Raw genomic sequence first — 26,040 nt, 5'->3', positions numbered from 1 at the left:
AGTTTCTAAGTGTTTGTAAATTTTTCTGTTATGTTTTTGATTCCATTGTAGTCAGAGAATATACTCTGTATGATTTGAATTCATTTATAGTTGTTGAGATTTGTTTTATGGCCCAGGATATGGTCTATCTTAGTATATTTTCTGTGGGCACTTGAAAAGAAAGTTTATATTATTATTGTTGGGTGTAATGTTCTATAAATATCAGTTAAACCCTATTGGCTGATGGTGTTGTGAGTTTTTTATAGTGTTGCTGATTTTCTGTCTACTTGTTCCACCACCTGGTGAAGGTGGAGTGTTGAAGTCTTCAAAGGTAATTGTGAATTTGTCTACCTCTCTTTTCAGTTCTATCAGTTTCATTGCTTTACTTGTTTTGTAGCTCTGTGGTTTGTGTATACACATTTAGGATTGTTATTTCTTCTTGGTAAGCTGATTCTTTTAATATTATGTAATGCCCTTCTCTGTCTCTGGTCGTTTTATTTGCTCTGAAGTCAACTTTATTTGATATTAATAAGCCATTCCTACTTCCTTTTGATTAATGTTTATATCTTTCTCCGTATTTTTACTATCAATACCTATACAGTTATATTTAAAGTGGGTTTATTGCAAACTGCACAAAATTGGGTCATGTTTTTAAATCCACTCTGCCAATTGGTGTATTTTAATTGGTGTATTTACACCATTTACATTTAATGTAATTACTGATACAGTACAGCTTAAGTCTGCCATTTAATTTTTTCTCTTCCAGCTTTTTTTTTTCCTGTTTTTTGATTTCTATTTTTTTTTTTCTGCCTTCCTGTGGATTAGCTGAATTTTTTTATAATTCCGTTTTGATGTATAGCTTTTATAGTGGTTGCTTTAGGTATTACATTATATGTATATAACTTATCACAGTATACTGGCGTCACTTTACCAATTCAAGTGAAGTACAGAAACCTTACCTCCCTTTACATCTATTTATCCTCCCCTATTTATTACTGTGGAAACCCTGGTGGCATAGTGGTTAAGTGCTATGGCTGCTAACCAAGAGGTCGGCAGTTCAGATCTGCCAGGCGCTCCTTGGAAACTCTATGGGGCAGTTCTACTCTGTCCTATAGGGTCGCTATGAGTCGGAATTGACTCGACGGCAGTGGGTTTGGTTTGGTTGGTTTTATTTATTATTGTCTTAAATATTTCCTCTACAAACATTTAGAACCACAGCAGACTATGTTATTGTAATCTTTGCTTCAACCATCAAGCATAATTTAGAAAACTCAAGAGAAGAAGGAAAGCCTATTGTATTTACTTATATTTTTTTGTTTCCTGTGTTCTGTCTTCCTTACTGATATTCCAAGTTTCCTCCTTTTATAATTTTCTTTCTGTTTAGAGAGCTTCCTTTAGTCATTCTTTTAGAATAAGTTTTCTGCTGACAAATTCTCTAAGTTTCTTCAACTTGATTTCCCCTTCATTACTCAAGGATACCTTCACTGGGTATAGGATTCTGATTTGACAGTTTTTTTCTTCCAGCAACTGAAAAATATTCAGGTGTCCTTCTCCCTTCCATGGTTTCTGATGAGAAATCTACTGTCATTCGTATTGGTTTTGCCCTAGAGGTAAGATGTGGTTTCTCTATCACTGCTTTCAAGATTTTTCCTTTGTGTTTAGATTTCAGAAGTTTGACTACAATGTGTCTTGGTGTGGATTTCCTTGGGTTTATCTTATATGGATCTGCTCAACTTCTGGAATATGTAGATTCACGTCTTTTGCCAAATTTGCAAAGTTTTCAGCCATTATTTTCTGACAAATTTTTCAGCCCCGCCCTCTTTCTCCTTTCCTTCCCCACTTCTATTGACACCCAAGTGGTGAAGCTCCTCATTACTCCTCACTACTGGAACAATGGGGAGTAGGAATTCTAGCTCTGCACGTGGTCTCCACTGACACCACAGGGGAGGGGCTACATTTCCACCCAGTGGAGATGAAAGTCCCAGATTCCTACCCAGCCTTTTTTGATATCACAGTACAGTGAAGCAGGGCACCTCATTACAATTTGAGGAGGGTAAAAGTATAGTCTAAGCATTCAGCCTTTGCTGGCATGGGTGGGGGTGGGGCCACAGTTTTTTTTTTTTTTCTGTGGTGCTTGACTGGACTAAAGTGATTATAGTCTAAAAGTTTCCTGTTTTGCTGAACAGCCCCGTTTCCTTGCTTAGAGAGTGTTGGCTTTTTTTTTTTTTTTTGGGTCTGTGCCCATTGACAGTTCTGGGTTGCCAGCTTCTTCATCTCCATTTCTGAGATATGTAAGGTTAAAAAACAAAACAAAACAACAGGGAACTCACCTCCATGTTATTCCTTGATTCCGAGGGTACTAGCTGACTTCTCTCTACTATTCAGTCATCTTATGCGTGTTTTATATATAATGTCAAGGGTTTCTAGTACTTAAGAACAGGAAAGGTAAAGAAAAGTATATCTCCATTTTTCTGGAAGCAGGACTCCTTATTATCTTTTTAATTTCATCTCTGCTATAGTTATGTCTTTTTATTTTTCATATTAGATCATAAAGTGGGTTGCTAAACAAAGTAGTGACATTTCTGGCATTATAAGTTTTGAACAATACTTTAAATAATCACCTGTCAGAGATATGGAGCCCTGGCAGCGTGGTGGTTAAGAGTTTGGCTGCTAACCAAAAGGTTTGTAGTTTAAATCCACCAGCTGCTCCTTGGAAACCCTGTGGGGCAGTTTTACTCTGTCCTATAGGGTTGCTATGAGTAAGAACTGACTCCATGGCAATGGGTTTGATTTTTTCAAGTCAGAGATATAGACCAGTGATTCCTAGATTTGGCAGGAGACAAGAGATACTGATAACGGCCTTCTACAGCTAACAGTCTATGATTTCTACATAAAGTTTTCCCTGACTAATCTCTCATGATTTTCCCTTTTGATTTTTTCCTGCTCTTAAAATCTATCCTGAAATATTTTTGTTAAAATTCTATGTTTCTGGTGCTTTGACTTTATTTTTTTCCTTAATTTTATAATCTTTTGATGGAAGCTGTATCTTACATATTTACTTTTTCTTAAACTTTTAGACTACACAGAGCACAATTATGGGAAAAGCATTGAAACTCAAATGTCTTTTTGTTGATGAATTGATAACCTAATAAATCACATCCCACTTACCCAGTAATAATAATTTCTGGATATGTTTGTGTTCCTAGGTTCCAAGCTCCTCCACTGATTGGCCACTCCTAAAGAGAGTAACCAGAAAGAATATATAAGTTTTGCTTTTTAATTGAATAACTTAGAAATATAGTAAAAAAATATTTAAAAATAATAAAAGACTGCCTGAAACAGCTGTAAAATAATCAAAGGCAAGTTGTGCTGTCTTTTAGTTATTTAACTGAACAAACACCATTCCCTTCAAAAATATGTTTTTTAGCCAATATTATCATTCACATACATGAATAAAATTATTTAATTTCACAAACACAGTGTTGTTACATGTGCTACATATCTGTACACTGTCAAACCCTGGTGGTGTCATTTCACATAGAATATAATGTAAACAGTGCCCCATGGAGTTGTCCATCTCAACAGCCCTGTGCAAAAAAATAGAATTTATAATAGGTGGTCTGTTACAGTGGCAAGTATTTCAATCTTATACTTAAATTTAACAAAATAAAACTCTAGAATGTTATTTAACAAATTGCTTTTGATAATTATGTCTTGTTAGCCATTGGCTGATTAATAACTGATTAACTAGAAAGAATTGACTCTTCTGAATTTCTTACAAAAGAATTAAAATAGTCAAAGGTTACATCTTGTGTTTCAAGTATAAGTGTATACTTACTATATAAATTTATATGTATGTATTAACAAAAAAAACCTGCAAACTCATTGCCATTGAGTAGATTCTAACTCATAGTGACCTTACAGAACAAAGTAGAGCTGCCTCATAGGGTTTCCCAGGAGCAGCTGGTGGGTTCGAACTGCTGACCTTTCTGTTAGCAAACAAGCTCTTAACCACTCTACTGCCAGGGCTCCATGTGTATGTACACATATATCTTAGTAGATAATTATATACTTCCCCCAAACCCCACTGTTGTCAAATCTATTCTGACTCACAGTGACCTTATATGACAGAGTTAAACTGCCTCCATAGAGTTTCCAAGGCTGTAAATTTTTATGGAAGCAGAGTGCTACATCTCTCTGCCGCAGAGCATGGTTGGTGCATTCAAACTGCTAATCTTTTGGTTAGCAGCCAAGCGCTTTAACCACTGCACCACCAGGACTTCATCAATTGTATACTTAATGTGTAAGGAATTTATATTATTTTAGGCTTACAGCTATGTAGCATTTAGGAAATTTGAATTTCAGGAGTTTTATCTTTTTAAAGATGCCAGTGTATGACTTTAAAAGAATTAGTTCAAGTCCTCCTCTATGGAAATTAAGAAAACAAAATAACAGGAAAAAGTATGATACAAACATAAATACAGGAAGTTATTTATAATTGTTACTTTTACCTTATTACTGTACCCTTGTTTTTTATGCTTGACTCCTATAGAATAGAGAACTAGAATCAAATCCGGAGGGCAATCAGCAAAGTATGCAGTACACGTAACCGGTGACTCATGAATGTCCATGGGATATGGATTTTCAAAGATTGGAAAACTAATAGACAAAGACAAGGTATTAATGTCATAAATATTTTTTTATAAAGTAAACCCAAAAAAGTTTTAAAATATTAATTTCACATAATTGTTTTTTTAAGTAGCATCAAACAAGAATTAGATGAGCAAGGATGCTCTTTTTCAACAGTTATCTATAAGGCATCACATGAATACTGGCAGAATAATACTTGAACAAATTCATTTTCTTCCACATAATTCCAACATTCCATAGTAACACAGCTTTGTTAATATGATACAATGAATTCTATTAAACTGAAAATAATATACAAGTTGACTTATCAATTTACTAAACATGCTATCAACTAGGTACTTTGTATAAGATATGTATTTATATAATATGTATAAATAAAGTATTTTAGTAAATTTTGACATTGTGTTTTGCAGGAATGATTGAAAGATTGTGTGTGTGCATGACTGTGTATGTTTTAAAGATCATCTGTTATATAAACTAGAGAACATTTGGAATGCAGATTTATGGATGCAATAGATTACATATCCTCAAACCTATTATTATTTTAAAAAAAGGATATCAGTACAAATTAAGAATTCCAGTAGCCATAATATATTGAGGACTTTTTTATGTACCAGGCACTGTTCTTGTCTTTTTTAGTGCATTATTGCATTTAATCTGCAAATAAAGCCTGCCAAAAATCTTTAATTTGACCTCCAGAAGCTCCCATTATGGATTAGGTAACTTTTATCTCTAGAGATATGATCTTTCATTGTTTCCACTGGTCCCTTCCTCTTTTACCCTCCAAGACTCTCACACTTGGTTGGAAGTATTCTTTCTTTCTCAAGCATCCCTTTCTGTAACCAACACTCTAACTTTTTATCTGTCCATTTCTTCCTTTACTCACATTTATACTGTAACAGTCTATCCTGAATGACTCTCTAATAAAGTCTATGGATAGGAATTCCACTGTAACCACTAATATGCATACAAAAGTCCTACCATATATGTAGGTAATAACCTTTGTTTTCCCCACCAGCATATTCAAATACATCCTAGCACTAATATAACATGTGCACTGACATGATGGATTTTTATTAAGACAATAATATATTGAACTAAAATATAGTTATAACATAAAACATATATATACATATACAACAAAATTTATGCTCTATAGAACTTATGTGTCTGTTTATCCCAGGATCCTCACATTCTATATCACAACAACACCATAAAGTATTTCCCCAAGAATATGTTTATACTTATAAATACAATTATAAACATCAAGCTCCTCTTCCATTTAATGCTATTTTAACACAATATAATAATTTTTATGTTCTAAAAGTACATAAAGATGGAATTCTATTTATATTGCTCTTTCTCATGTCTGACTACTGTAGTTATTCAGTCTACAGTATATGTTGGTTTTATTCAATTTGAACTGTTGCAACATTGCAACATCATCTAACAAGGCAACTTCAAGTTGTTAATTGAATAAAATAGTCCCATATAGTCTTAGCAGGTTTTATTTCTATTCCTTTGAAACAGGCATACTATATGTATTTATTTCATACTCTTTGCCATTAAGAACATTAGACTTTCAAAATATAGATTTCTTATTTCTGTATTTTTAAAGAAACTCAGAGATCCCCTGCATATTTCAAAAATGTTTCTGGTAGCCACAATTGCTTCTTCGAAAGTTAGATGCCTAACTAATGTCTCCATAAATAACATTATCTTGCTAACAGGAATATTTAGTACGAACAACAGAAGACTTGTGAGATGGGGGCTGGAGATGAACACTGTTGCCAAAATTTGAAATAGCACAAAGAGAAAAAAACATGTTTTGGCACTCAAAACATAAAACAAAGTTAGCTTTGAAACTCATAGGAAAGAAGAATGGGTTAACCTGGAAAAGTTTCATAGAAAAGTTAAATTTAAAGCAGGGTTTTGAATTAGAACAGGGAAATAAAATGGAAATAATAAAAGTAAGAGTGAGAGAATTAGAAAAAAGAGATTTTCATGGTGCTTAAAATGAAACGGCTGGAACACTTCTTAGAATTCTGGGTACTGATTGAATTTTACCCTCACCTCAACCCTAAACCCTGCCCCACATTAAGTTTGGCTCTAGAACCAGAAAGTCTCTGAATATTTGTAAATACTCCCTATGTTAACTCTGGGCAAGACATCGTTTTAAGCTCCTCACATGCACTAACTCATTTAATATTCACATACCCTTATGAAGCAGGTACATATTCATATGTCCACTTTATAGACAGTTAACTTAAGCAAGAGAGGTTAGGTAACTTGACCAGTAAGTAACTGAGCTAGAATTGAAAACAGGTAGTCTGACTTTAGAGGCCAAACTTTTACATTATACTTTATTACACTGTATACATTATAAAAAATAATGTATACATTATAAAAGTCCTGTCTAAATGATAACGACTGCCTAGACTGCCAAAGAAGTTTGTCATGGCAAAAAATCACTTTCTCAGACCTAGAGCAGCCCTAACTACCATTGACAGCCACCTTCCTTTGACTGGAAGAAAGTCAGTATTATTCTATATCTATTCCTACTCTATATGATCACCTTGCTTCTGATGTAATTCCGGGGGGGTGGGGAGTGGGGCTGATAAAAATAATCTCCCCAAATTATCAGAAACTTCATTAGGAACTTAATTCAATTTCCAGAGTATGGGGTGTGTGTGTGTGTGTGTGTGTGTGTGTACACGTACGTAGGGGTTTCTTCCCCCCAATCTGAAAACGCTGCATATGGTATTAAAGGTAATAATAATAATAGTAGTAGTAGTACATGCAAAGACAGATGGAAAGAAGCTGATTGCATTTAGCAAATGGCAAGTGGCAAGTAGGTTAAACCAGATGGATCATAGATTCATATTTCACAATAGAAATTATTCACATTCCTGAAAGAAAAGAGTTAGAAGCAAAATAAACAGATCACCCTGAAGACCAGACCTGCAACGTGGGATATGATAAATGCAAAAGGAACAGTGACAGGCTCCTGACATGGTGAACAATACCTTTAATAGGTTTGTGGAAAACTATTTTAGTATATTGTCAAAGAGTAGGGGAAAAGATGTTAAAAAGGGAAAAGTAACTAAAATTTTGCTATAGGAATTCAGAGGTAAAAGTGTAAATTGGTTGCTGCAGATATGAAAATGAAGATATGAATCTAAGAAAAGCAAAATTTTTCTGTCCTAATGTTTTCCTTCATGTAGAGGATTAAAGGGGCGGGGGGAAGAAAGAAATTGAATAGGATTCCAAAGCTGCAACTTGTTTAATATCAATCATGGCTGAAACAAGACTATGTGGAGGGAAAAAGAATATATTCAGTATCGGATGTGTTAAATTTCACATAACAGACAATGAAATGGGAATGTCACGGAGATTTGGAAACATAGTACAGAACAAAGTGAAATGTTAGACAAAGACTGGCAAGCAAAATGTCAATTCACATACTTCTATAGGGTAATAAAACATAAGTACAAATGTGTAAAGTGAGTATAAAAGGTAAAGTACAGTGAAAAGCATGAAGAACTAACAAATAAGACAAAGAACAGTTTAGTACCGATGAGAGCAGAAGAATGTATTTGAATGAAACCAATATTAGAAATTCTTAAAGGAAGAGGCATAACACCTCATATGTAAATAAAATTTAATCAAGTTTAATTTTAATAAAAGTAGTTAGGCAGGATCAAGAGGCAATTGTTAGAACAGAACAAGGGGATACTGATTGGTTTAAAGCAGGAAAGGTGTGCGTCAGGGTTGTATCTTTTCACCGTACCGATTCAATCTGTATGCTGAACAAAGAATCTAAGAAGCTGGGCTATATGAAGAAGAACAGGGCATGAGGATTGGAGGAAGACTCATTAACAACCTGCATTACACAGATGGCACAATCGTGCTTGCTGAAAGTGAAGAGGACTTGAAGCATTTACTGACGAAGATCGAAGATCACAGCCTTCAGTATGGATTGCACCTCAACACAAAGAAAACAAAAATCCTCTCAACTAGACCAATAAGCAACATCATCATAAATGGAGAAAAGACTGACATTGTCAAGAATTTCATTTTACTTGAATTCACAACCAACACCCATGGAAGCAGCAGGCAAGAAATCAAATGATGCACTGCACTGGGGAAATCCGCTGCAAAAGACCTCTTCAAAGTGTTAAAAAGTGAAGAAGTCACCTTGAAGACTAAGATGCATCTGACCCAAGCCATGGTCTTTTCAATCACCTCATATGCATACGAAAGCTGGACAATGAACAGAAGACCAAAAAAGAATTGACACCTTTGAATTGTGGTATCGGCAAAGAATATTGAATATACCATGGACTGCCAGAAGAATGAACAAATCTGTCTTGGAAGAAGTACAACCAGAATGCTCTTTAGAAGAAAGAATGGTGAGACTACTTCTGACAATCCTTTGGACATGTTATCAGGAGGGGTCAGTCCCTGGAGAAGAACATCATGTTTGGTAAAGCAGATCCCAAGCCCACCGCCATCAAGTCGATTCCAACTCATAGCAACCCTACAGGACAGAACTGCCCCACAGGATTTCTAAGAAGCACCTGGTGGATTTGAATGCCAACCTTTTGGTTAGCAGCCTTCGCACTTAACCACTACACCATCAGGGTTTCCAAGGTAAACACAGTAAAGCAGAGGATAAACTCAGAGGGCAAAGAAGACGGTCAATGAAAAAGAGCAAGGCCCTCAAAGAGATGGACTGACACAGTGGCTACAACAATGGGTTCAAGCATAACAACGATCCTGAGGATGGCGCAGGACTGGGCAGAGTTTTGTTCTGTTGTACATAGGGTTGTTATGAGTTGAAATCAACTTGACGACACCTGTCTTAGTTACCTAGTGCTGCTATAATAGAAATACCACAACTGGATGGCTTTAACAAAGAGAAATTTATTCTCTCACAGTTTAGGAGGCTAGAAGTCCAAATTCAGGGTGCCAGCTCCAAGAGAAGCCTTTCTCTCTCTGTTGGTTCTGGAGGAAGGTCCTTGTCATCAATCTTCCCCTAGTCTAGGAGCTTTTTAGCACAGAGATCTCAGGTCCAAAGGATGTGTGCTCCTGGCTCTTCTTGCTTGGTGGTAATGAGGTTCCCCTGTCTCCCTGCTCTTTTTTTATATCTCAAAAGAGATTGACTTAAAACACAATCTCATCTTGTAGATTCAGTCCTGCCTCATTAACATAACTGCCTCTAACAACACCTCACAACAACATGGCCCAAATCCTATACCCCCTTCAAACTACTGTAATATTATATGTTTCAAATTAGCATAAAGGAGAATTTTGGCTCTTACCTTTACAAATTAGATGGGAAGTAAAATTCAGACTGTATTCCATTAGGCAAAAATTTATTGAGAACCTACTCTGTTTTGAGACACAGCCCCTCCTTCATGGGGCCTATATACAATCTAGTAGACAATCTTTAAAACAACACGTGAAATTGCACCAGTGTCAAAAGTTATGAAGGAAGGAAATGTAGGGGCTATGAGCGCCAACAATAGGACGCCAAACCCACTGCCATCTAGTCAGTTCCAATTCATAGTGACCCTTTATGACACAGTGAAACTGTCCCACAGGGTTTCCAAGGTAAATCCTTATGGGAACAGACTGCCACGTCTTTCTCCTGCAGTAATAAGATATCTGGCCAAATTATATAGTAATGAAAGGTTTTTGCTAAGAGAAGTGATACCTGAGTTGAGATTCTGACAGATAAAATATTAAAATAAGGAGAAAAAGGAAGTAAGTTTATTCCATCTCAAGGAGAGAGAAAGGATGAGAGAAAATTAGTTTCATGCCAATCATCATTTATAAGGAAAATGTGTAGTAGGAAGACAGAGTCCATCATTTTCAAACCTACTTTCACTGTAAATGTAAAGGAGTGAAGGGGACCTCTGTAACAGCAATATTTCTTATTTCAATTGCCACAACACAGTGGAAAGAAAAAGAAAATAAAGGATGGTCCCCATCTTCTCTGCCCCTGAGATCCTGCTCTTCTGTCATGTCTGTAGTAGTAGACCAACAATATTTTTATCAAGTGTAATTTTCCTTAGTCAATAAACTAGCAGACAGCCAGACATTACATTGTACAATTTCCATAACAATTGTTTTCGCTTAAGGAGACAGCAGAAATGTGATCCATTTTATGTGTCTTGAGGCTTCGAATGCTTGTCTCAGAACATTAGGGGTTACCTTCATGTTCTCCTTCAATTTTCTCAGTGCTGCCCAAATTATGCTGGTTTAGTTTTAATTATTGAACCAAATTACATTTCTGTAATTCCAGCAAAATAATCTTCACATAAAGAATCTTAACCATCTAAAGAATATTAATGTCAGTTGCCTAAAATGTCTTCCTGTATTTTAATTGTAATTAATAGAGTTTAAAAATAGTTAACATTAATCTACATATGCATAACTTACTTGCTTTGTGTCAGATCAACTACAATGAGATCTTTTTCCAGAAGTACTACGACAGCATAGGGTTCTTGAAATTCTAAAAAATAAGAAAAAAAAAAAAAACTGAAGATTTTTCATATATTTTATAAAACCACAAAATTACAGTTCCTTTAGCTCCTGAACAAATATTATTTCCTTCCTTCCTTCTTTCTTTCTTTTTTTCTCTCTGTATGGGTCAGGCACTATTTTAACAACAAAGGATATAGAGGAGAGTAAAACTGACAAGGTCTTTCCACTCATGAGGAGTTAGCATTCTAGAAATTTATACCAGCCATGAACAACTGAACAAGATCAATTCAGAAAGTAATATGAGCTATGAAAATAATGAAAAGGGTAATTAATGGTATAAGGAATGGCTTGCGGTTGGGGGTGTGCTAACTTAGTTAGAGTAGGACAGACATACTTTCATCTACAATAAAGGACTAATAAGTGAAAGCCACAGGGAAAGTTTTTCTCAATTTAAGGAAAAGGTATTTACAAAAACCTTTTATATACATCATATTTAATTCTCAGTAGCTAGTGTAGGTATTACTATTTTCCTATTTTATAGAGAAAACTGAGGCTCAATGAGTTTAGAAATTGGCACAAGGTTATACAACTAGTAAAAGATAGAAGTGAAACTCTAATCTAGGTCTTCTGCTTCTAAATTCCATCCTGTTTTCAGTATATCAGCAGTCTCTACTGGCTAGTTTTTAGAGACATACATGTAATCCTAAACTCAAAAATCACTTGGCAGGAATTTTGTTTAGGAGATTCAAGTCTTGGATGGGAAACTAGTATAGATGACCATCATGGTCCTTCCAGTCTTGAGTGGCTACAGAGTCTATGCATGTTTTACAAGTCACATGAGCATAAAAGAAAAAAAGTAAAAAAAAAAAAAATTGAGAAAGCGCATGCACTTGTTTGGGTGCGTATCTACGTGGCGGTACGCAGTCTATATACTGTTCACTATTGCTCTCAAACTGAGGATTTCCCCCTTCTCTCTTAGGTAGTAGAGCTGTTTTCAAGTTTTTCAACATTGCTTCAGTGCTTCCGGGTTTTGTTTGGTTTGTTTTTCAGTTTAGAGAACAGTAGCGTTCCATATTACTAGTTATTTCCTCTTTGTCTTCTCTCCTCCTTAGGAATATCACTGGTTGGGAAGCCATTGCTAAGAAAATAGCTGAGATATTTGCATGAATGAATAAAAGTCATAAATAGATAAATTATCATTTTAGGTAGTTACATCAGTTTTAGATTATTGCTGTTCTTTTACAAATAACTGGAACTGGCAATAAAAGTTTCACCTTTGTAGAAATATCTCATGCACTGTGAGGACTATTTATTAAAAAGCTTTCAGTAGGAGTCAGATGGTGTTAGATTCAATTCTGTCTCGATTGTTTAATAAGAGTTTGACATTGGGAAAATTAATTACCTTCTTTGAATTTCAATTTCTCTACTCATGAAGGTGGGAAAATAATAACTACTTTATCCTTCTATGGAGATTAGATGAAATAACATAAAGATGTCTAATGCAAAGCCTAGCATAGTAGGTGCTCAATAGATGCCAACTGTATTACTTCCGTCACTACTTAGATTTATTTCTGAGCAGGCTTAGTCTTCAAACCATAGACCCCAACAAGGTGAAAAGCTCTAGCATAATAATTACTTCTCTGAAGACAAAAGTGTTATTTATGGTGCTTGAAGGGGGCTGGATATAGTTAAATCTAGGTGTGAAGCTGATAAATCTGAGTACGGAATCTACATTAAAGCATTTATGTTTTTCAGAAATGGACTGAACTGTAAGATGTCACAAACGATTAAAAAATTATCATTTTAAGGCATTCATTTTGTTTAATATATGTATAACATTTACCATATGCAGCTGTAAAGAAGACTAAAGTTCCATATTTTCTAATATGGAATCATAACATAGACTACAAAAAACTAAGATGTGAAAAAAGTATGATACAGAATAGTACATAGAGTATGCAATCGTTTGTATAAAAACAGGAGATAATGTACACACACATAAATGATTACACACATACATGCATAGATTATTTCAGGGAGCATAAATGAGAAACTTAAGAATAGTGTTTGTCTCTGGATGGGGACTGGGAAACCTTCAACCATACACTGTTTTGCATTTTCATTTATTACTGTTTTAATCAGAATTAGTTAATAAAATACATTTATATTTTACTGAGTAAATTTAAACTTCCACCTTTAATCCTGGCAAATGAAATTTCCACCCTTATTATTGCCTCTCTTAAAAATAAAGATTTACATGTGTGGCTTAGAAGTAAACAGACATGGTTACAGTACATGTATAATTTTATTGAACATTTTTAGAAATTGTCCTAACATCCCTACTGATGTGCAGAAATTTACATACACACACACAGTGTTTGATCTTTGCAGCTACACGTTTTTAGTTTCTTTTGCTGGTCAATTTTCTTCCTCTAGGTTCTTAACAGGAGGCATTTACCTAAGCTTAGCTTTTGGTCCTCTGTTCTTTTCTTCTTATATTCCTTCATCATTCATCCTTATAACCTCAGAGAACATACATATTCTGATAATTTATAAATAAACATTGTAAGCCTTTTTTCTCTTTTTCTGGTCTCTAAACAATTCTATTGACCCAAAATCAGACTTATCTTTCCCTCTTTCCAAAAACTGCTATCAAAAACAAAACAAAACCCAAACCCATTGCCACTGAGTTGATTCTGACTCATAGCAACCCTACAGGACAGAGCAGAACTGCCTCATAGGATTTCCAAGTCTGTAATATTTACGGAAGCAGACTGCCACATCTTTCTCCCACAGAGCAGCTGGTGGATTTGAGTCTCTGGCCTGTTGATTAGCAGATAAGTGCTTAAACACTGTACCACCAGAGCACCTTCTCATCAGTCGTATTACTCCCTAATCCAACTGCTCATAAAATTCAGTGGGTATTTCTCTTTCCATTCCTATAAGCACCACCCTGTTTCTGGTCTTGACCATTTTAAATGTATATGATTACAACAGTCTTCCAGCTGGAATGTGGAATTTCAGATTTTAATCCCTCTCTTCAAACCTACATACTCCTTTTGGGCAAATCTTCTTAAAACATTGCTTTCTTTCATCTTAGTATTTTCTCAAAATTTCTCTGCAGCTCCCTTCCAAACACCTCCAAAGGCTTTTAAGTTTCTTTATAATTTGATTTCACTTTGGCAAACCTTATAGTTTTAAAATCTTTATTCAATATTCTTTTTTAAGACTTGGGTCACTCTTCAAAAAAAAATTTTTTTAAGGCCTACCTAAATCCTCTTTGCTCCATGAAGCTTTGCATGAATACTCCGGCCATCAACTATCTAACTAGCCTGTAAAGTCAGTACAGTATTTACAGTTGGAACCATACAATTCAGCACTGAATTAAGGTCTTAGATTATTTAAATTTGATAAGTTATAATTATTGCCCTTGCTTGATCAGATCTTTTTTCTTTTTTACAATTTGAATCAGAGATCAGTTTTCTACTTCATCTGTATTCTCAATAAGTCCTTTTAGTATTGAGGCCATAGAAACACCCAACGATTTTTTTTAAATTAGTTAACAACACAGGTAATTTGCCCATCTCTAGAAGCTCTGTAGGTAAAGTACTACATTGGCCGTTATTTCATATAGATTTATCCTTCTTTTTAATACGAAACTGAAGAATTTAAAACAAATTAATATATTCAATGTAAAACAACTTATATATCTTCATAGCTTATAAAATGTGTTCAGTTTGGCTTTCCAATAATCATGTGGGGTCAATATTATTATCTTCCTTCTATAAATGATAAATCATACTCATAAATGTAGATTGACATGCCCAAGGTCACACAGCTAGTAAGTGGCAGAGCTAAATCATAAAACCAAATATTCTGTTTCCAAGGCCAGTGCTCTTTCCATCTTTCTGTTCCCTCTTGACAATTTAGCCATGTATATACACACTACGTTGTTTCAATAATAAACTCGTATTTCCCTTTTTATGTTTTTGTCCTTCTTGATTTTTGTATTTTATTATTAAAAGCCTATAGCTCACATGTAAGTTTAGACTATGTCTACACTATGTCTTATATTTACAGAGTCTTTATTTATATTCAGGGTGATAAAAATATATAAACATCTCTTCTCCTAAAAGCCCTTTTTACTAATTATTCTCAAAACTGAAATGAATCACTAACCACACATCAGCAATCCTAGAGGAATCAGAGGTGCTGCAGTCGCATCTGATGCAAAGCCAGATGTGAAACAGATGTGACTGCAGCACCACTGGAGTTCCAGGTCACTGATATCAGGTAAGTGCTTTAACTTTGATTGGCCCTGGAATGGGATGGGTGGAGCTGGACCAGGAGAGGCTATTAGGGGACCCCAGTTTCCCCAAGCGATTTCACCCCGGGCCCCTATCAGACCCTCCCGGCTCAGCTTCCACCATCCTTATCAAAGTTTAAAGCACTCACCTGGTGTGAGAACCCTGAAACTCCAGCAGTGCTGCTACTACATCTGTCTTACTTCCAGTTTGTCAGGTAGGTACAGTTGCAGAACCTGCTTCAGCACCTGTAGCTCACACTGTTGTACCACGGTGGTTGTCAGCTGCCAAAACTGAAAATATTGAAGCTTAATTTTGTTAGGAATTTGTCATGTAACATTTCAAAAATGATTTTTCAACATGAATAGCTTCATCTTAGCTTCTTACCATTTGGATAGGGTGTTTCACATAAAGTTAGAAATTCAACAATGGGATGATCCATTTCAAGTACTGTGATTGCTTTTCCATGCATGATGGTTAAACTTGGTCTTCTGCAAGCTTTGTCATAGGACAGTCCACCAGAAAATATTATGAATGGCTCACTACACAGGAAAAAAAGTTAATGAGACCAAAAATCCTTTAAGATGACACAAAATCACAGGACTGAGCCTATGGGCATTGTATCTTAAATGTTTATTATCATATTAAATTCTCATTGAGTACTATCCTCATTTTACTAATGAGGTTAAGAACAAATGCGAAACCCAAAAGAAAATTAAGATCTTTCAGACACCAAAGTCTATGCTCCTAAATACTAGTCTTTATTGCCTCTACTAATGCTGTTGTTAGATGATGTTGACTTGATTGATGACTCATAGTTATCCCCTGTGACAGAGTACAACTGCTTTATAGGGTTTTCTGAGCTGTGATCTTTATAGGAGCAGGTTGCCTTGTCCCTCTCCCGTGGAGTAGCTGGTGGGTTCAAGCCACCCAACTTTCGGTGAACAGCTGAGTGCTTAACTATTGTGCCACAGGACTCCTTCCTCCTTAATAATAAATAGCTACAATTTATGAAATTCTTACCAAGTGGCAGATATTGTGCTATGTGTATACGTAAAGTAAATTTTATGTAATCCTCACAACCCTGATGAGGAAAGTATTATTAGCCCCATTTTGTAGATGAGGATTCATGTAAGTTGAGTAACTTGTTCAGGGTCGAGCAGCTGGTGAGTGTCAAGACAGGTATTCAAACCCAGGCTCCAAAGCCCATAATTTTTTTTTTCCAGATTTTATATATTTGTTGTTTTTATTGAGAATACACATAGCAAAACACAGACCAATTCAACAGTTTCTATATGTATACTTTAGTGACACTGATTACATTCTTCAAGTTGTGCAACCATTCACACTCTCCTTTTCTGAATTGTTGCTCCCTCATTACCAAAAACTCACTGCCCCCTAAGGTTCCTATCTGATCTTTCGAGTTGCTGTTGTCAATATAGATACCAACACCAACCTAACCCACTGCCGTCACCAACTCATAGTGACCGTATAGGACAGAGGAGAACTGTCCCGTAGGGTTTCCAAGGAGTGGCTAGTGGATTCGAACTGCCGACCTTTTGATCAGCAGCTGTAGCTCTTCACCGCTACCTGACTAGGGTTTCCATCGTATAATAATACCAACTTCCTTCCAGTCAAAGAAAGGTGGCTTTCAATGGTAGTTAGGGCTGTTCTAGATCTGAGGATGTAATTTCTTGCCCCCCTCCCCCATCATGAGTACCACAATTTGGTAAATGCGTACCACATTAAGCTGTCTCCTTTATTAAATATGATCTATTCAGAGATACCTGTCAGATGGATTCTTATAGAAGAAATAAGTAACCGTATCATTGACAATGTCCTTACACATTAAGAAAACATTAATAAAAAAGAAATTATCAACACACAACTTGGATAAATCTCAAAGGCATTATGCTGAATGAAAGAAGACAGTCTCAAAAGGTTACATATGTGTTTATATGACACTCTTAAAAGACAAAACTATAGTGATGGAAAACAGATCAGTGTTTGCCAAGGGCTAGGTGTAGGGGGAAGGTGTCACTACAAAGAGATAGCAAGAAGGAGGTTTTGAGTTGATGGAAATGTTCTATATTCTGACTGTGATGGTGGTTACAGAAATCAATATATGTGTTAAAATTCACAGAACTTATAAAAAAGAAAAACAAAAGACTATTTTACTATGTGGTAATTTAAAAAATAAAAAAGAAAAAAGCACTAAAATTCTGTCTCATAAAGGCAACAAAATTAAACAATAAGTTGCGTAACATAATATATATTTAGCGTTAACATTTATGGAGTATTTATGATGTGCCAGGTATTGTGTGAAGCACTTTATGTGCACTTTTTTTTTTAATCCTTATGATATCCCACTGTGAAAGCTATTATTATTATCCTTACTGTATGGACAGGTAAACTGAGGCTTGGAGAAGTTAATCACACATGGAGCCTATCAGCAGTAGGCTGCCATGATCCACCACCACCACCCACTGCTGTTGAGTCGATTCTGGCTCCTAGTGACCCCACAGGACGGAGTAGAGCTGCCCCATAGGGTGACCAAGGCTGTAATCTTTACAGAAACAGGCTGCCACATCTTTCTCCTGTAGGCTGGTTGGTGGGTTTCAACTGCCAACCTTTTGGGTAGTAGCCGAGTTTTTTTAACCACTATGCCACCAGGGCTTCTGGATGCCATGATAGGAAGTGATTAAAAGACTAACAGAAAGTGATTTTCATTTACTATGGGGAACTTGATTGTGCAAGTAATAAAACCCAAACCCAGTAGGCAAAAAAATATTCCTTTTTTTGAAGAGGATAAACATATTAAGAATTGAGGTCATCTTGGCTGGAGTGCTAGTAGGCAAATAGGTGATGAGGGATCAATGATTCCTAAGCAGAATGGTTGTTAATCCTTGGAACTGTAAAGCAAGTCTGTGGATGGTTGGCCTGAGATAAAGCTAAGCAGAAAACATATCCCTTCCATCTGTTACCCACGCTCTCCATTAAGAGGCCCTATTGCTGTGGTATATATGGAAAAGCTCTTTATCTGGTTCCTGCTTCTTCCACAGACATCCTAATTTTTTACTTCACCAAGTTTCTGCTCTATAATAGATGGAGTGGAAACACAGAACCTATTCCCACTTCCAGACTGTAGCCTGTTTGCTGTGGCAGTATCTTTCGGTACTCAACCTCAAGAGCCTCATTCACTTCACCTTTTTTTGCTTTTTAGTTTCCTTGTGTTCTGAGTCATGAAACCGCTGTTCCCAGAGGTGATTTTTCTAATGTAGTAGTAATAACAACTAACAAATAGTGTGCTAAAGAACACAAGTAAGTGGGATGATAGTAATTATGATCAACAATATATGATTATTTTACAATACAAATCTAAAGAATTACTTCCACACAAAGTTAGATTACCAATTACTAGACCAACTCATTAGGAGTAGTTGAATAATTTTAAGATCCAATGATGACAACAATAATAATAGTAACTTCTATTTATTAAGAAACCCACTATGTGCCATTCACCAAACTTAAGACTATATGCATTATACATTATTCGATTTAATCCTCACTAGCATCCTGATAAGATAGGTGTTAACTCTTACTTGCTGATGAGGAAACCAGTTCAAAAAAAGCTAGTTAAAATTTTCGAGGTCACACAGCTGTCTGACTCAAGAGCCAATTATCTTAATTATTAGTTTACACTGCCTCGATTTCTCACACCTGAAATAACTTTACCTTTACCCTTTTCTTTCTTTGTCATTATTCTATTGTTCTTTAAGTCCCACCTGCATCTCCTTTCTCAAGAAGAATTCACAATCTCTCTCTTCACTGTTCTCCTCCCCACATCTTCAAGGCTGGGATCTGTGCCCTTTTCTGTGCTTGCATTGCATACCTCTAAAAAGCACCTCACACACAGAGAAACCACTAGTTTATAGCCTTTCTTCTACTAAACCACAATAAATTCAAAGGCAGCACTAATCTGTTCCAGTTTAGTATATCAGGCAAATTGCACAGCGCCCAGTATGCAGTAATAACTGAATAAATATTGTTTCAACTAAATTGAATATTGTGTTAACTAAACTGAATAAAAATACATGTTCAAAAAAGTCTCTGAGAAACAAAAGAGATGTCATAAAGTCCATACATCATGTACCTTATCATGGAAAAGTCTCTCAGGCCCTTACCTGCACCTATTTGCCTTTTTTTTTTTTTTTAACAAGTTTGGCTTTCAATTTTCTTAGTCTATAGAAAACAAAATACTGGATACTATAGATAACACAGTAAAAACAGTGAGAAGTATTAATGGCCAAAAAGTAAAGAAGAGAGAAAAACTTTTATAAACAAATATACAAGTGAAAAGAAAAAAACAAAAAACACCACAGGTTGGTACCCATACCCAGTGCCGTCGAGTCGATTCCGACTCATAGCGACCCTATAAGATAGGTAGGAAGAGTTAATACAGTGACTCTGCATCTCACTAGTCCTTGGAGTACCTCACTACATGTATACCTGAAGTAAATAATGATGAACCTGGAGTCTTAAAACAGTAAATTATAAACACTGTTTTAAGAAGGAAAAATATATGTAACATCAAATGTTCTAATACTTCGATTATAATAAAGTATTATACAACCGCGGTCACTTTTACCAGTTTATATATAGTAACGTTAGACTGGGCTAAAGAGGTGTTGTTATACATAAACTGGTTAAAAATGACCATAATTTTATACTACTAAAAGTTCAGAAGAACAAGTATAAACTAACATTATATGCACCTATGCATCGAGGAAAATATTCTATTTTGAGTATATAATTAATACAAGATTATCTAATTTGTAGTTGAAATAAAGATAAGATGCAAGGCTTATTATGTAATTTTGGAGTAGAATGTTGCTGCTAATAATTATTGCAAAAAAAGGAACATTATCGATGTTTAGGATATGGCTGCTATATACCAGTAAAAATATTTAAATTTTTGTACCATAAAATTTAGCATTCCTTAATTATGTAAATATACATAACTGTTTATCTCTCCAACTAACTATAATCTTTCCAACTTCAAAATGTAAGCACCTAAGGTACAGCCCAGTGCCATCAGACTTGGTTATGTATTTAATTCTTTCAAGTGATATATCCGCAGGCCCGTTGCTGTTGTTAGGTGCCGTCAAGTCGGTTCCGACTCATAGCGACCCTATTCACAACAGAACACTGCCTGGTCCTGTGCCATCCTTGTAATTGTTATTATGCTTGAGCTCATTGTTGCAGCCACTGTGTCAATCCACCTCACTGAGGGTCTTCCTCTTTTCCGCTGACCCTGTACTCTGCCAAGCATGATGTCCTTCTCCAGAGACTGATCCCTCCTGACAACATGTCCAAAGTATGTAAGACGCAGTCTCGCCATCCTTGCCTCTAAGGAGCATTCTGGTTGTACTTCTTCCAAGACAGATTTGTTCGTTCTTTTGGCAGTCCATGGTATATTCAATATTCTTCGCCAACACTACAATTCAAAGGTGTCAACTCTTCTTCGGTCTTCCTTATTCATTGTCCAGCTTTCACATCCATATGATGTGACTGAAAATACCATGGCTTGGGTCAGGCGCACCTTAGTCTTCAGGGTGACATCTTTGCTTTTCAACACTTTGAAGAGGTCCTTTGCAGCAGATTTACCCAATGCGATGCGTCTTTTGATTTCTTGACTGCTGCTTCCATGGCTGTTGATTGTGGATCCAAGTAAAATGAAATCCTTGACAACTTCAATCTTTTCTCCATTTATCATGATGTCGCTCATTAGCCCAGATGTGAGGATTTTTGTTTTCTTTATGTTGAGGTGCAATTCATACTGAAGCCTGTAGTCTTTCATCTTCATTAGTAAGTGCTTCAAGTCCTCTTCACTTTCAGCAAGCAAGGTTGTGTCATCTGCATAATGCAGGCTGTTAATGAGTCTTCCTCCAATCCTGATGCCCTGTTCTTCTTCATATAGTCCAGCTTCTCGGATTATTTGTTCAGCATACAGACTGAATACGTATGGTGAAAGAATACAATCCTGGAGCACACCTTTCCTGACTTTAAACCAAGCAACTGCCTCTTGATCTATGGAAAGATTCCTCACGAGCACAATTAAGTGTTCTGGAATTCCCATTCTTCGCAATGTTATCCATAGTTTGTTATGATCCATGCAGCTGAATGCCTTTGCATAGTCAATAAAACACAGGTAAACATCCTTCTGGTATTCTCTGCTTTCAGCCAGGATCCATCTGACATCAGCAATGATATCCCTGGTTCCACGTCGTCTTCTGAAACTGGCCTGAATTTCTGGCAGTTCCCTGTCGATATACTGCTGCAGCCGCTTTTGAATGATCTTCAGCAGAATTTTGCTTGCGTGCGATATTAATGATATTGTTCTATAATATCCACATTCGGTTGCATCACCTTTCTTGGGAATAGGCATAAATATGGATCTCTTCCAGTCAGTTGGCCAGGAAGCTGTCTTCCATATTTCTTGGCATAGACAAGTGAGCACCTCCAGCGCTGCATCTGTTCGTTGGAACATCTCAATTGATATTCCATCAATTCCTGGAGCCTTGTTTTTCACCAGTGCCTTCAGAGCAGCTTGGACTTCTTCCTTCAGTACCATTGGTTCCTGATCAAATGCCACCTCTTGAAATTGTTGAACATCAACTAATTCTTTTTGGAATAGTGACTCTGTGTATTCCTTCCATCTTCTTTTGATGCTTCCTGAGTCGTTTAATATTTTCCCCATGGAATCCTTCACTATTGCAACTCAAGGCTTGTATTTTTTCTTCAGTTCTTTCAGCTTGAGAAATGCCAACTGTGTTCTTCCCTTTTGGCTTTCCATCTCCAGCTCTTTGCACATGTCATCATAATACTTTGTCTTCTCGAGATGCCCTTTGAAATCTTCTGTTCAGTTCTTTTACTTCAACAATTCTTCCTTTTGCTTTAGCTGCTCGACGTTCGAGAGCAAGTTTCAGAGTCTCCTCTGACATCCATCTTGGTCTTTTCTTTCTTTCCTGTCTTTTCAGTGGCCTCTTGCTTTCTTCACGCATGATGTCCTTGATGTCATTCCACAACTCATCTGGTCTGCGGTCATTAGTGTTCAATGCATCAAATCTATTCTTCAGATGGTCTCTAAATTCAGGGGGGATATACTCAAGGTCATATTTTGGCTCTCATGGACTTGCTCTGATTTTCTTCAGTTTAAGCTTGAACTTGCATATGAGCAATTGATGGTCTGTTCCACAGTCAGCCCTTGGCCTTGTTCTGACTGATGATATTGAGTTTTTCCATCGTTTCTTTCCACAGATGTAGTTAATTTGATTTCTGTGTGTTCCATCTGGCGAGGTCCATGTGTATCGTCGCCGTTTATGTTGGTGAAAGAAGGTATTTGCAATGAAGAAGTCGTTGGTCTTATAAAATTCTATCATTCGATCTCTGGCATTGTTTCTATCACCAAGGCCATATTTTCCAACTACTGATCCTTCTTCTTTGTTTCCAACTTTCACATTCCAATCGCCAGTAATTATCAATGCATCTTGATTGCATGTTCGATCAATTTCAGACTTCAGCAACTGATAAAAATCTTCTATTTCTTCATCTTTGGCCTTAGTGGTTGGTGCATAAATTTGAATAATAGTCATATTAACTGGTCTTCCTTGTGGGCATATGGATATTATCTTATCACTGACAGTGTTGTACTTCAGGACAGATCTTGAAACATTCTTTTGGATGATGAATACAACACCATTCCTCTTGGAGTTGTCATTCCCAGCATAGTAGACTATATGATTGTCCGATTCAAAGTGGCCAGTACAAGTCCATTTCAGCTCACTAATGCCTAGGGTATTGATGTTTATCCGTTCCCTTTCATTTTTGACAATTTCCAATTTTCCTAGATTCATACTTCATACATTCCAGGTTCCGATTATTAATGGATGTTTGCAGCTGTTTCTTCTCATTTTGAGTCACGCCACGTCAGCAAGTGAAGGTCCTGAAAGCTTTACTCCACCCACGTCATTAAGGTTGACTCTATTCTGAGGAGGCAGCTCTTCCCCAGTCATCTTTTGAGTGCCTTCTAACCTGGGAGTGCTCATCTTCCAGCACTATATCAGACAGTGTTCCATTGCTATTCATAAGGTTTTCACTGGCTAATGCTTTTCAGAAGTAGACTGCCAGGTCCTTCTTTCTAGTCTGTCTTAGTCTGGAAGCTCAGCTGAATCTGTCCTCCATGGGTGGCCCTGCTGGTATCTGAACACCAGTGGCATAGCTTCCAGCATCACAGCAACACACAAGCCCCCACAGTACGACAAACTGACAGACACATGGGGGACCATAGGCACATAGTTTTTGCTTAATAAATAACTGCTAAATAATTGCTGGAGCCTTGGTGGCACAGTGGTTTAGAGCCACGGCTCAGCTGGTAACCAAAAGGTTAGCAGTTCAAATCCACTAGCCATTCCTTGGAAACCCTATGGAGCAGTTGCACTCTGTCCTACCAGGTCACTATGAGTCGGAACTGACTCGACGACAGTGGGTTTGATTTGGTTTGAAGTGATTGCTACTTCTAATGTGCATGGCCAAAAAGTCCTATATTGTTAATATTATGTATAAAATACTCATCTGAATTCTCTTAGGAATTCTAAAATAATTAACAGTTGTTATTTGCAATACTCACAATAATGATCATTATAGCAAGGCTTATTAAACAGTAAGAAATCAGTTATTTTTAATTTAGAGGATTCAGTCAGTTAATAGATTTATAATTATGTAAAACTTTAAACAATACATAAATGTTAATAGCTATCTGTCTTTCTTACCTCTTTGCTTACATATATTCTCATATCTCCCAAAGTAAAAATGCATACCTGTTTCTACAGGTCTTGTATTCTACTTTAAGAATTGGTTTACAAGATTCAGATTTTCTTCCTTCTCTTTGACTTTTTCCTAAGGAAAGAAAAGGATTCTATTAAATCCAATTTAAGTTCTACTCATCCATGAGAATTAAAAACAATAATTGACTAAAAGAGTGTAAATAAAAAGTAATAATAATGTAATTATGTACTTGTCATAATTGGATAAATGCACTTCTATGCAAGCTAACATTTTTGTTGAATTTGTAAACCACTGTTAGAGTTCTAACAATTGATTGCTATATAATCAATTAAGTTATTTATAAAATTATCCAATTTTTATTGTTTTACATTCTCCATATATGAATCTAGTATCATGTATGTTATTATTTTAATTATTTAAGTTTGAAGATAAAATCAGCAACTTTAGATTTGAGGACACACTGCACACATATACTTTTCTGCATAACGAAATATATTACTGTGAAAATCTATACTAGACTCAAATTTTTATGAGTATAGTACAGACAGACCCCTTCCATATGCACAAAGCACAGAGTAAACTATCAAAATCACTCCATTTTCAACTTTATTTTATTAAAGGAAAGTCTATTAGACAATAAACAAAGATGGTACATTTCATAATTTAAAAAAATAATTTTAATGATGTACTCTATTTGCACAAACCAAAAATAATAGTTTCTTACAGGGGAAGGTTTATATTGTTTAGGTGCCATAAGATTTTGCATAAAGGAGTAAAAAAAGAGAAGGTAGAGCTGCTTCTGCATATAATTTACTTAAGTCTCTAGTTATATTTTTGGTTACAATTCTATGTCTCATTTTGATAAAACCGGCATGTTTTTTGGTTTGTTTATTTTTTATTTTTAGTAAGTATCTTGTTTATTCTATAAACATAGTTGTAGACACACATACATATTATACAAAAAGACATTTATATGCATATACTTTTAAGTTTTCAGGATAGTTTCAGAATGTTATTGTTAGCTGCTGTGAGTTGGCTCCAAATCACGGCAACGTTATACATTACAGAACAAAACGTTGCCCAGTCCTGTGCCATCTTCACGATCATTGATATGTTTAAGCCCACGTTATGGCTGCCATGTCAATCCATCAGGGAATTAGCACACAACTTGCCAATATCTGCCCATGGCATGTTTTCTGAAATTGCCTTTTCTTTCTCTTAGTCTATGTCAACTAAAGAAGCAACCAATGATGTAATACTGGCCATAATCATTCATGTTTTAAAAAAGAAAGACAAACAGGTATCTGTACCATATGATAGATACGTAGAACATGATGCCTTACAAAGAGGCAAGTATGGCCCAGGAACTCACTCTGGATAAGGAACAGATGGTTGAAGATTACTGGTTAGGGTCATGAAATGCGGATAGAAAAAAACTGAAGGCTGTGGCATAGCCCAAGAGAGAGAGACCCCTTCCCCTCAGTTGATGCATGCTTCCATCACTGTCTTCTTCATCCAGTGCTTCTCCTATAATTGCCAAACCAGTAGCTGACCACAATGGCATATGTGCAGTTACTTGTGTGTATGGAATCAGATATTATCTTTAAATCTATACACATTAGTGCCATCATGCAATAATTTCTACAGCAGAATTAGTCAACTCCAATAATTTATTTTTTGGGTAAAGATTTTCTGCTTTGATTATATCCATTGTCTGTTAGTAACTGAAACATGCTTAAATTTCATAATGTGGAAAATATTACTATCA

General features: G+C 36.0%; 1 protein-coding gene across 1 annotated transcript in view; it reads right to left on the bottom strand.

Annotated features, from left to right (window-relative positions):
- Positions 1-26,040, bottom strand: part of STXBP5L (syntaxin binding protein 5L) — a 369,977-nt gene that overhangs the window by 152,278 nt on the left and 191,659 nt on the right. The window contains exons 10-14 of the mRNA XM_064286653.1: positions 24,305-24,383; positions 15,813-15,967; positions 11,077-11,149; positions 4,491-4,638; positions 3,148-3,215 (exon numbers count right to left, since the gene is read on the bottom strand). Coding sequence (XP_064142723.1) covers positions 3,148-3,215; positions 4,491-4,638; positions 11,077-11,149; positions 15,813-15,967; positions 24,305-24,383 — 523 coding nt within the window. The remainder of the gene's footprint in view (positions 1-3,147; positions 3,216-4,490; positions 4,639-11,076; positions 11,150-15,812; positions 15,968-24,304; positions 24,384-26,040) is intronic.

This window comes from Loxodonta africana, chromosome 1 (genome assembly GCF_030014295.1).
Source record: "Loxodonta africana isolate mLoxAfr1 chromosome 1, mLoxAfr1.hap2, whole genome shotgun sequence".
NCBI classification, from domain to species: domain Eukaryota; kingdom Metazoa; phylum Chordata; class Mammalia; order Proboscidea; family Elephantidae; genus Loxodonta; species Loxodonta africana.
This window is presented reverse-complemented; position numbering and strand designations above follow the sequence as displayed.